At 41.2% G+C, this 12,853-nt stretch overlaps 1 protein-coding gene and 1 pseudogene across 1 annotated transcript; one reads left to right on the forward strand and one right to left on the reverse strand.

The window, feature by feature from the left end:
• Positions 1-1,346: 1,346 nt before the first annotated feature.
• Positions 1,347-3,461, reverse strand: LOC139607170 (nuclear factor 7, brain-like; annotated as a pseudogene).
• A 1,281-nt stretch (positions 3,462-4,742) lies between these two features.
• Positions 4,743-8,181, forward strand: vbp1 (von Hippel-Lindau binding protein 1). Its single transcript, XM_071459844.1, has 6 exons — positions 4,743-4,900; positions 5,872-5,996; positions 6,132-6,198; positions 6,576-6,674; positions 6,825-6,963; positions 7,268-8,181. Exons 1-6 carry the CDS (start codon positions 4,820-4,822, stop codon positions 7,342-7,344), a joined length of 588 nt encoding a protein of 195 aa, XP_071315945.1. The 5' UTR covers positions 4,743-4,819; the 3' UTR covers positions 7,345-8,181.
• The last annotated feature ends 4,672 nt before the right edge of the window (positions 8,182-12,853 follow it).

Consider the following 12,853-nt stretch of genomic DNA (forward strand, 5'->3'; position numbering starts at 1 on the left):
TTGTCTTCACTTCGTCTCCAAAGCTGTGATACGTAGGATTTTATATTGTTTGACTGATGACGAAGTGTTGCCACATCCCCTCCCTGAACCAATTACACATAACCTGAAGCCGTGGGAGAAAACACAAACTGTTAAAGCCTCATTAGCTTTAACTAATTATATATACTGTATGTATGTAATGCATTCTGTGTACATGTGTACATGTGAGTATTGTTGTAAAATGATTTTGTGACATAAACCTGTGGATGTGTGCATTGTTTTTACTTACACCAAGGTGCTATGAAGAGGAAACAACCAATCACTGTTTTTTGATATATATCTAAATATATTTAGGGCCCAGACCATTTAATGACTCATAGACAATAAGTATGACTGGACTGGAAGATGACCTCTCTTTTCTTAGTTTTAGTCAGAACGCTAGCAGCAGCTTTCTGAGTCAGCTGGAGCTGTCTAGTGGTTTTATTTGGTAAACAGGTGAGCAGAGCATTAAAATAGTCAACTCTGGGGGATATGAAGGTGTGAAACGGTTCTCTAAGTCTTGGTTAGATACAAAGTCCTAGACCCTGTTTCAGTTTAGTTGAAGACATCAGTAGGGACAATGCCTATGTTTTAAGGATTTGTTGTTTTTGTTCATTTGATACAGACAGAAACCAGTCTTGCTTGGACTGTACTCTTCAGTACATAGCAGTATACAAATATGCATCTATTTGCATTTCTTTGTCCTTTCAGTTTCTTTGAATTCTCTGCTGTTTTAACTGTAACAAATGGCAACATCTGTCTCTTTAGTGTGGTTTGCAGAGCCTGTTCAGACATGAGTAGAAGATCAATCTGTGACAAATGAAGTTCAAAAAGAGCTATAATTAATGGATTGATTAATGGTTAAAAAACAATTATTGAACTCTTTATAGATCAGTTGTGATCCATTAATAATTAACATTTGCATTAATAGGATGTTGTTCCTTGGAAATAACTGTACACAGTCTTTCTTATGAACTACTTTAAGACACACTGGATGAAAAGTAAACATGCATGAGTGCATGAGTGTATTGCTCAATGTTTTCTTTCTCTCACTTGTCTTTGTTTTTTTTTAATTGAACTAATGCATTCAAAGGCAAAGCAAGTTTGTTTGTGAATGTTATCATACACAGAGTTCATTCAATGTGCTTAACAGATCAGAATTCAGATTATATCCCTGTTTATCCTGAGTCACATAAAATATTAACTGTTCATGTGAAGTTTTGTACCTTTGCCAACCAAAATCGAATCAGTTCATCCTAAGAGAATGAGAAACCAGTATAAAAAACAGAATGCAGGCATGTGGTGACTTTTACAGACGGGCAAGCAGAGCTGAGCGAGTGAGAGAGTGAGTGAGTGAGTGATTGACATCTTGAGGTAGATAGTAATACGTTGTATGCACATGTGACAGACTCGGTGATATAGAGAAGTGCACTTCTGGCTCTCTACTAAAGTAATAAGCTAGATTAAAGCTATATCCAGCAGCCAGTCCAGCCAAAGGCAGATGGTGCGGTTTTCCACCATCCACTTATTGGACCCCACCTCAGATAGTTGTGGCCAAAGGAGTTCGGTCAAGTCTCTAACCGGAAGAGGCTTGACAGCATGAATGAAAATCTCCCGGAAGACGTTTGGGTGGGACCTCGTGTTCTCCAGCAACCCCAGACACTTGAGACTCCTCTATGAATCTAAACTTCATAGAGGGTTAGGAAACAACCAGGACAAGTATTCATTGTTTTTTACCTGTTGTGGCCGACTCAGTGTACAGTACACCAGGAGGTGGTTGGGGTGGATGGTGGGCACCTGTTTTTTAGATTACTTTATGTACAGTACGAGTCAAAAGTTGGACCCACTTTCTCTTCTCTCCAGTTTTTAGTCACAAATGAACCTTTCAGCACATTTCCTTTGAATGATACTTGATGAGCACACACCCAAAATGCATTCAGTTCAGATGAAGCTCGATGATTTAAAAAGACACTATATTGATCAAAGTAAAACAGCTAAACAAACCAAACACAAGGATCAGAAAATAAGTGAAATCATTTTTACACAAGGGCAATAATAAAAGGGAAAATCAGTCAGTCTAAAGAGTATGGTGCATTTTAAGTGACTTTTCCCTTTCAGAGATAAACATCACTATAAATATAATCATCCTCTTTGTCTCTAACTGATTTGTCCTACTGTCACAGAGACGTTCAATGGTAAGATCTTCACTGGGGGGGAATCCCAGGAGTCAATGTATGGAAACAGCTTTTCAGTGAAAGTGCAGGTGTGTATGTGTGTGTTAGTAACAGGATCAGAGAACGATAGTTTTCCTCTGTTCCAGTCCAGATTCACTCTGATCCTCTGGAGCTTCTCCTGCACTGGGAGAGGAGTAACTGGAGCTGGTGGTGACCATTTTGAATATCTACCTCCACAGTACCCTATTCTCCATCACCCAGACTGTGTGACTCCCTTCCTCTGCACAGACTCTGCTGCCACACCGAGTGTCCAGTGTTCACTGTCCCCAACCTGGACGCCCCAGTTGTGAGACCCTGAGTTAAAACCCTCAGAGCCCAGGACAATGCTGGAATAGTCAAACTTCTCTGGACGGTCAGGGAGGTGCTGCTGCTCCTCTCCTTGTCTCACACAGGTCAGGTCTTCAGACAGGATGAATTTTGAATGTGTGGTGTTTGGGTCCAGAACCACAGGACTGTAGCAGACCATGCCCTTCATCTTGTTCCAGATGTTGAAAGTCAGGTTGCCCAGATGTTTGGCCTGGTCTATCAGAGCTCCTGAGCCCAGCTGCTGATCATCCAGCAGAGGGTGCTGCCGGACTCTTTCCACTGCAGCCTTGCAGTTGTACAGGAATGAGAGTCCTCAGCGCTCAGCTGCTCCTCTGTGGCTCTGACTGAGTGTGAGAGAGCTGCTATCTCTCTGCTCAGAGCCTCCATCTTTTCCTTCATCTTCTGACTCTTCTGCTGCTCTTCCTCCCACAATGCAGCCACCCTGGCCTCCTCTTCCTCTTCTAGAAACCAGTAAGGTTTCTTAAACTGCTCTTTAATCTGCCTCTCTGTGTGTCGGGCCTGGACCTTAATGTGTTCTGCTGTTTGATCAAACTTCACTTTAACATGTTTAAAACCCTTTAACTTCTCCTTCAAGGGCTCCAGAGTTTTCTGAAGTTCCTTCCTGTGTTGTCGTGCAGCTTCATCGACGGGTCTGAACCTGTGGCTGGTGCGTTTCTCTGAATCTCTGCAGACGACACACACTGGCTGCTGATGGTCCAGACAGGAGGGTTTGAGTTTCTCAGAGTGCAGGCTGCAGAGAGACTCTGAGGCTCTCTGGTCTCTCTTCTGTAAGAAGGCCTCACACAGGTTCAACGCCAAGTTACAAGGTGGTTCAGACTCTGAAGCTCTTCTCTTACTGTGGCTACATGACAGGAGAACAGGATCTCTAAAGACCCCTGTTTGTTTTATCGATCATTTTTCAACTTTATTATGACAAAAAATGAGAAAATTCTGTGCTGAACTCTTTATGTCAACCTGAAAGAAGAACACACTTATTATAAAACTCACCGTAATCCAAAAGTAGATAACTCTAAGTTAAAGTTAAATAAAATATAAAAAATTTCCTCCGTTGTCCGCACTGGAGAAAATTCTAACTAAAAACCCTTTTGGTAGAGGTATGATTTCTGAAATGTATAAATTGCTGATGACATCTTCTCCTGAATCCTCTGCTGCTAAGCTTAATGCATGGAGATCTGATTTACAGGAGGAATTGACAGTGGAACAATAGAGTAAAGCGTGTAAGTTAGCCCAAACACAGACAGGTCTGAAACTGCTGCAATTTAACTGGCTAATGAGAGTGTACATTACACCAGAAAAACTTAACAAATTTAATATGCAGGTTCCTGACCTCTGTAATAGATGTGGAGAAGATAGGGGCACATTGTTCCACTGTATATGGTCATGTCCAAAAATAAAGGAATTTTGGGAAGAGGTTACAGTAATATTACAGGAGATCTTATCGATTAGACTAGTGATGGAACCCAAATTTTTCCTGTTGGGCTTATATCCTATAGGACATAATATAAATCGCTATGGAAAAATTTTCATAAATATGGGAACACTACAAGCGAAGAGAGTGATAGCTCTAACGTGGAAAAATATTGGCAAACCAAGTATCGCGCAGTGGTTTAAAGAAATGTCTTTATGTTTACCATTAGAAAAAATATATACATATACTCTGAAAGATAAGCAAGAAATATTTCAGAAAATATGGGGGTGCTACATCCAGTATATTAAGTATAAGGATTTGTCTGGCTTGCTGTGTGAATCTGGGACAGCATAATTGTTCACTGTCTAACACCTGTATGAACACTGATGGTCTTGAGTGCTTTTATTGAGTGTACCTCGCGTTGGTATGTTGTTTGAGTGTGTATGTTGGTGTATTTTGTGTATCTATGTAAAACTTTAATAAATATATTGTTGAAAAAAAACATTATTTACACACTGCAGCATAGTTAAAATTAATAAAAACTTCAAACTCAGTATGGATTTTGATTGAAAAGGTGTTATAATTCTGAGATACTCACAAGGGAGTCATTTTTTATTTTTTTGCACACTTACTGATTGAGTTTTGGCAGATAAAAACTACAGCAGATGAAGGAACACGAGATGGTTCCTGCCCTGGTTCCTGCCCCGGCAGCAGCGGCCGCTGCCCCGGCAGCAGTTGCAGCCTGCGGCCGCTGGGGGCGGCAGAGCCTCCGCGCCCTTCTTCAGACGCTGGGGCTTGGGCGTGAGGAAGGAAGGAGCAGCCTCTCTCCAAGATGGCAGCGACCATAGACAACAGCAATGCCGTGCAGGCGACAAAGAAAAAGCACCTCGGGATCCCCGAAGCGGCGTTTGTGGTGCGTAAACCCCGACATCTCTCACCGTGCCGGATGTTTACAGCGGGATTGTGCGGCTGGAAACGCGCCTTTTGTGGCTGTGGCCGGTGTGTGGGCGCGTCATGCTAGCTGCTAGCTAACAGCTAATCCTGGTGTGTGTGTGTGTGAGAGTGTGTGTGTGTGTGTGCGGGCTGGGCGGCTGCTCATCTCCTTCTATGGACATTACAGACCGTCGGTGCTCCAGCTGCTTCTTATTTCACCATATTTCATTATTTTAAGCACATTTTAGCTCGACGCACATCAGCTAGCAGCTGCTAAGCTCCTGGAGCCACCGGTGCTGCTGAAAGTACCATCAGCTGCTCCACAGTCTCCTCTTTCATTCATTTTCTCGTACTAAAATAGCTGCAGAACAGCTTTAAATTCAGCATTAAGTACACAATCGATTACATAATTAATAGGGGAATGAATACAGGCTGGGGTTCACACCTAAAGGGAATACATGGAAGCATTTAAACAGGCACATGTTGGCTGTCAGGCGTCTTCTCACTTATAATTATCATCATTATGTCTGAAACTTATTATCACTTTCAGCTATTTTCTTTATGAGTAATACAAGATGCCTACTATGATTCCCCAGAGGCCATAGGGACCTGCTTAAATAGCTTTCAGGCAGAGATTCAGTTCAATATAAAGCTGCAGACTAACCATTATTTTCATGACGGACTAATCCTCTGATTATTTTTCTCCATTCAGTTTCAAAAAATGTGACCAACTTGCAGTTTCCTAGGGCTTATAGTGGCATCCTGTCATCAACTGTCCAAAACCTAAAGATGTTTAAATTTACTATCATTTGTGACATCAAAAGGCATTGATTTATCAGTATACTAATGTTTATTTTTATACTTTATTTAGTCTATATAGTCGTTCCATATAATTTCAGTCATTAATATCATCTAACATCACGGTTCCCTGTCCTCTGCTGGGTTTTTCAGGAGGATGTCGACTCTTTTATGAAGCAGCCCGGCAACGAGACGGCAGATGCGGCACTGAGGAGGCTGGATGAACAGTACCAGAAATACAAATACATGGAGCTCAACCTGTCTCAGAAGAAACTCAGGTAACTGAAAGACGCTCACACACGCACATGTCAGTAATAACATCCACTTCCCGTTCAGCTACATAACGATGTAAGAAGTTTCTGGTTGCTTTCCAGTCTCCTCGACTAAATCTCCTAATTTCTCTTGACATTTAGGTTGAAAAACCAGATCCCACAGATCACACAGACGCTAGAAATCCTACGACACATGCAGAAGAAAAAGGTGTGTGAGGTCTTTGTGGAGTATCCCTGAAATGTTACGGACTGTCATCATTTTTTGGTTGATATTGATACAAGTCACAGTATAAATCAAGTCGGTATTTTCTGTTGAAGTTAAATATTAATTTGTGCATAAATGCACTCAGTAGTTTATTCAGAAAGTCTCTAAAATGAAATGAATAGCTCTTAGATCTTGACGTATAAATCCTTATGAAGCACAGGCAGTTCTTTATGTTTGAGGTTGTTTCGGCTGTTGAGCTGCAGCTCAGTCAGAAAATGACTAAAGATCAGGTCAGGTCGAAGAAAAGGTCTTAATCGTAATTGAAAAAACTGATAATGGCAAAATTTTGACCAAGTCTGCCACACTTTTTGTTTCTCCAGGAAACCACAGAACCCATGGAGACACACTTCCTATTGGCTGACAATGTTTACTGCAAGGCCTCAGTGCCGCCCACCGACAAAGTCTGCCTATGGTTAGGGGTAAGTGAAGCTTAAATTAGAGTCGGGATCATTTACCTCATTACAAAACCATGTCTTCCCAGTGTCTGTACAAGTCAAGTTCTGTGGTGGCGTTGAATGCCATAACTTCAGTTCTCTCTTATATCGTTTCATTCCTGCCCCCCCCAAAAGGCCAACGTCATGTTAGAGTATGACATCGATGAAGCCCAGGCTCTCCTAGAGAAGAACCTGTCCACAGCATCTCGTAACCTAGAGACTCTGGTGGAGGATCTGGATTTCCTGCGAGACCAGTTCACCACCGTTGAAGTCAGTATCCTTCCACTACATAGCCCTACCTAGGTGGACAACCGGGGCTGATAAGTCAAGAATGGTGTCATCTGCTGGTGAAATTATGATCTGTATTTATATGAATGGTTTAGATCTGAGTCTGTGATCAAACAGTCAGAGGACTAGTGGCCGCGCTGCTCTCATTGTGGTTAAAAGAGACTAAAGGGAGAGTGAAGGATTTGGTAAGGGATTCGTCGGGCTTTATGAATCTGGGTATTTCAACAACATGCTGTCAGTACGACTGATCCTCCTGCCACTGTTGTTCCTTAACTCACCGCTCTCCTCAGACATGGCCCGAGTCTACAACTGGGACGTGAAGAGAAGGAGCAAAGAAAATCTCCTCAAATCAGCAGACAAGTCTTAATATCGACGAGACAGCCTCCACATCCCCTTATGCTAACTATCATCTCTTTAGTCAATAACAAAAAACAGACCCCGTCTCCCAAGTCATGTGTATGTTCACCCCCAGTGCCTGGCAGATAGAGGACATGTTTGAAATATTTCCAAAGGTTCTGGTGTGCTTGATTTAACAAGTTTTGCGGACTTGTGCAGGTGCCATACGTAAAGCCGGCTAAGTCGAGCGCACGTCACAGTTCATCTTTGCTGGATTTTTAAATATGTCCTCTATCAAGTCAAGCTTCAACCTTCCACCACTACTGTTCTCTGTTGATTTGTTACTTTTTAAAGTATTTTTTCAAGTAAAAACTAACAAAAAACAAAGGCAACGAGGCAATTTTTGTATTCTTTTTAATGATTTCTGATGTTCCTGTTATTTTTTTGGCAGACTATGAGTGAGGGTTCTCTCGCATCGTCTTTTCCTCCCTGCAGTTTTCCTCCTTACGGACCTGACACTTCTGTTTTTTTCTCAGCCTGCAACAACATTCACACGTGGGACTTTTACTCGAGTTAGTAAGAACACAGTTGCCATGATACTCCACAGAGCCAGACTTGTTGGAGGACAAAGATGTCTACAGAAAAATAATCCAGGATAAAACTAGCTTTGCCTTGTGGCTCTGGTTTTCTCACTTCAGGACTTTTAGGAGTTCAGAAGGATCCACCGTTGTCCTCCTCTGTCCCTTGACTCAATCATCTCTTCCTCTCCTTATTGCTGCTGTTCCGTCTGTATTTATTTGTCTCTCACTGTACTCATTAAACGAATGAAGTAAAAGACGAACATCTGGACAAAGAGATAAGACCTTGACCTGATGCTCTGTGTGTTGTTTATTTTCTGATGAAAACCTCTAACAGATAAAGTAGAAAAGTCGTCTGGAGTCAAGAACCTGCAGGTAACAAAGTGCAACACACAGTAGAGGAACACTGAAAGATAGGAAAAGGTAGCAAAAAAATGAAATTGGACATAAGACTTAAAAAAAAAAACTGATGTGGAAGCACAATAAATAAACGACAAGGCAGACAGTGGACACAAAAAGGCCTTTTGTATGATTCATTCCTTTTGAACAGTGCATTCGTGCAAGGTCTATTTACAAAAAATGTATGGTTTGGAGGATCACAAGTGTCATGGGAATAATTATAAAACATTTCATTAATTGATGAATAAAACCAGGAGTTAAGACAGATTTTACAAATGAATGCATAAACAGACTCACTGAAATTATGTGTTTGTTGGCTTTTGTATGTTTTTTTTTTTTTGTTTTTTTTTGGCAAATTTTTTTTACCCTGATCTTAGTTCTTTTTATACTTCTTCTCAGGCTGACAGTATAATCAATTAATAAAATGATCAAACAATCAAAAGGGAAAAGAGAACTGAATAAGGGGCTTCAGTATTTACCCAGAAGCCACGGTGATGTCTTCGGCTTGTGTGTTATCAGTCAACTAATAGTCCACAGCTTAAAGATATTCAATTAACTGACTGTTGAAATGTTGAAGAAGGAAACACTAAGACATTTCATTGAATGCTTTGTTGTAGTTACCTCTGTCCAGAATGCTCCATCTCTGACTGTAATGTGAAGCACATCAGCTGACATGATGCTTTTGTCAGACCTGTGGGCACCTGTTTATGCTCTGGTGCTTCCACCCAGTGGCGATGTGTGGAATTACAACACAGCATACTGCTTTTAAAACATTGTGCATGACCAATATTAATGGGTTCAGTCTCTTTTATTATCATTGTTTGTTTTACTTCTACCTGGCATCATTAGCATGCAAAATTAGCTAATAGCAATTCATTGCATTGTTTTGATACTGAGGAAAAAGGAGAAGCATGGTGATTCTCAGGTTGATGAACTTTCATTTCTATGTGTTGAGATTTCACAGAGTCATCGTTCTCAGTTTTGAAGCAAATTATGGTTTATAAGTAGCTTAATGACCTCCATCAGCTGCTTTTTTTTTTTTTGCAGCCGCCACTTGTGGTGACTGTTGGTGAACAGGCCAAATCAGCAGGACAAACTATACAATACCTAATTTCCTGTCAGATCTTTGGAAAACGTGTCCCTCCACCACAGTTTACTCACCTCTCTCAACCTTACTCTGAAATTACTGAAGCCTGCTGGTGGTTCTCTACCACATGTATTTATTTCTTCATATATTTATCTAGTATCTATTTGGGCCACAATTAGATTATACAGTGTTTAACCTCTGCACGCAGTAATGACCTCCTTGAGTTTGTGTCAAGGTCTGTTATCCACATTGTCTGCCTTATTTAAGATAAATACTAAATGCATTTAAAACGCAGTCAAGTATTTTAATTGTCCAAATTGGGCGTGTGGGGGAAACCGGAGTACCCGGGGAAAACCCGCCCCGACACAGGGAGAAACTGCACCCAGCAAGGTAACACTGCAGCCCCCAGCAACCTGAAAGTGTTGTTGGAGGCTGCAGTGTTACCCATGAACCACTGTGCACCCGTTTAATGCCCCCACGCCCCAAAGTATGCTGCTTTAGGGGATGAGAAGTAGAAGGAGCGAGGTAAGAAAACCTGGAATGCAAGCTGTAACCCACAGGATGGTTTTCCATGTTTTCTTGGGGGCAGCCTTCTTCGCAAGCTCAGCACAGAGGTTTTTGATTGCAGAGGCTGAACAATGACAGTGTCCGCAGCTGGATCCTTTAACAATATCACAGACTCCAGCAGGCGCCTTTCACAGAACTTCTTCTCCAGGTCTTTCATTACGGCCTTGCAGACTTCCTTGATGTTTTTCACTTCTGGACAGAAGCCTGTAGTGATGGTGAAGCCCTCCATCATCCGGTTCCCCAGACTTTTGGTGTGGTCGATCCATTTCTACTGGCTGCGGTTCTCGACAGCGAGACACTTTGTCAGACCTTTCACTGTCAACAGAGTGACAAACAGCCCGAGCTGGTCCTCACTTTCTGCCTTGGTTGTAGATTTGCAACCAGAGTCAGAGAGATCGGCAGACTTGGTGGTTTGAGGTCCATCCATCGTGACCTCAGAGTCGTTATCGCTCTTGAGGATCGTAACTGGTGTGTCTTCCTCTGATAGAGTGCTTGTTCGTGGTTTTCTTGGACGTCTTTACTCAACTGGCCGTCAGTAGTTCAGTGGTTCAGTCATAGATTCAAGAATGCCTTCAAGATCCGTGGCTGATGCATTTTCTTAAAAATGGATGCTTAAAGGAATATTTCAATGTCTTAGTAAATTTGCTCATTTGCTTTTTTGTCACAAGTTAGATGAAAAAAATAGGTACAACTTATGTCTGTGGGTTAAGTATTGTACAAGCAGCAGCTAGTTAGCTTAGCTTAGCACAAAGACTGGAAACAGCAGGGAGCAGCTAACCAAACTGTTTCCAAAGGTAATAAAATCAACCTGAAACTTACTAATGAACGTTTTATGATGTTTTATCATCAGTTTAATCTGAACAAAACCAGAGAACACACTGTGCTTTTGTAGTGTGTTAAGTGCCAGACTATTTCTTGGTTTTCCTCCTAGAGTATTGTCTTGATTAGTTAGCTTTAGGATTTTCTTTGATGTAGCAGACTCAGTCTTTACCCTTCTGCTCAGTCTTTTTGCTAAGCTAAGCTAACTTGTTGTATCTACATACTTGCTGTCCCTATTATCCCAGTATGTGCCTGTCATGTATAAGAAATCTTTTTTTTTATCACGCAGCAGTAAGTCTTATTGAACAACCTTATGTGCTTTTCAAACACCGTTAGGTAATTGTTTTTCCGAGAAACGCATGTTTATCTCTGTGACTCAAATGTAAAGCTAATGGCAATACATTTGAAGCACAAACAAGGCTAATTGGTGCAGTAAATATGAAGCTATGCGGCTATAGCTGGTGATCTTAGCTTAGCGTAATGACTGGAAGCTACGATTATTCTACAACAAATGTTTAATTGCTCTTATTCGGGCTCTGTGTGGATTTGTAACACAACAAACTGGAGGGTACACAGTCGTCCTCTGATAATGACCCTTGCTTACATGAGGAGGTGGAGAATATAACACTAGTTTAAAGCTCATTAATGTTGACAAAGTAGCTGATCTTGGCTAAGAAGCAGTCCAGTACATCTGAGTGTGGTTCCTCATCTAGTCCTCTGAACAAGAAATTGTAACAAAGAGGCATCAGAATTACAACAGAAACCTATTTTCCGTTTGCTCGAGGTTACAGCTGTGCTGATAGCAACCGCTTTGCTGACAGCTGAAGTGAGTCCAGCAGTGTTACGCCCTCTGTATGAAAGCAGCCTTAGTGAAACCAAACCCTCCCAAGGATCCCGGCAGAGAGCGGCGCAGAGTGCCAGTAAATCACCCTCTACGTTTCTCTGGAATTGGGCCAAAAAGCAGATTGCTTTGCTGTCAAAAAATGAAACTGCTTTCAGTCACACCAATATCACCTCAAATGCACTTTCTTGATCCATGTGGGGCCTGAGGTGACTCTGTCAGCATCTCTGAATGTTCATATCTTTATTTGCACCAAGCAAAGCCTCAGATCAAAAAATGATTGCAACTGCTTGAGTGGGGGAAAAAAGGGACAGACTTGATGGAGTGGACAGCAAAGTGTCTAAAAAATGCTTTTTCCAAGTTCACTAATGTCATATAACTTCCTAGAAACTAACTTGCTTCACTGCAGTATTAAGCCAAAAACATTAACATCCACATCCAGACCATTAACAACTGGGCTTCTAGGAAAGAAGAGGCTTCTCAAATGTGGGGCATCTTTAGTGTTTAACCGCCAGCTGCTTATTGCGTGCTCGAAATGAATCATGTTTTACTGTAATCAGATGAGTGGTGGCCCAGTCCTGTTCGTTTTGGTATATTCAGAATAAGGACTGCTTAACTATTTTATTCTAGGATGTGTAAGTTTTTGGTCTCGTTGCTTTCTGTGAACACAAAACATCAACACAAAAAACACTCCATAGTTTTTAAGATATGTTGGTTGATCACATCTCATTTTAGGTTTTGTTACTAGAAGCCATGTTTTAACAATGACCCAACAATAAACTGCAGAAATCTTTAGAACATTTCCTCCGTTTAAAATATTTTGGTCTGACAAGCTATATTAAGGTTTAGTCTCCCTGCCAAATACTCCAACAGTTTTGGAAGAGAAAAAATTACTTTAGAGACAGAGCAAAACCAGGCTTTTTGCAGGTTTTACTGAAATTATTTTTAAGTGAATAAATTACATTTTCTCATAAATGTAAACATTATAACTTTGCCCAGATTTGGCCTAGAAAATGAACATTGCTGACCTGTAAAACCATGTCTCCAAAATAGCAACTTTTCACACGCAAAGAAAAAGAGCACTACTTTAAGCTTTGCGATAATACATTTTCAGACTAGAATGGCACTCAGTAGAGCACATGACCCCACCAAGACATTGCAATGTTAAGGTATGTGGTAAAAAAAAATCATGGATCCACCAAGACAATAATAAGGAAGTAAGGAAAAGTAAACATGTCCAAACATGACC

This window comes from Trachinotus anak, unplaced genomic scaffold (genome assembly GCF_046630095.1).
Source record: "Trachinotus anak isolate AG129_WGS33_773 ecotype Australia unplaced genomic scaffold, CSIRO_AGI_Tana_v1 ptg000023l, whole genome shotgun sequence".
NCBI classification, from domain to species: domain Eukaryota; kingdom Metazoa; phylum Chordata; class Actinopteri; order Carangiformes; family Carangidae; genus Trachinotus; species Trachinotus anak.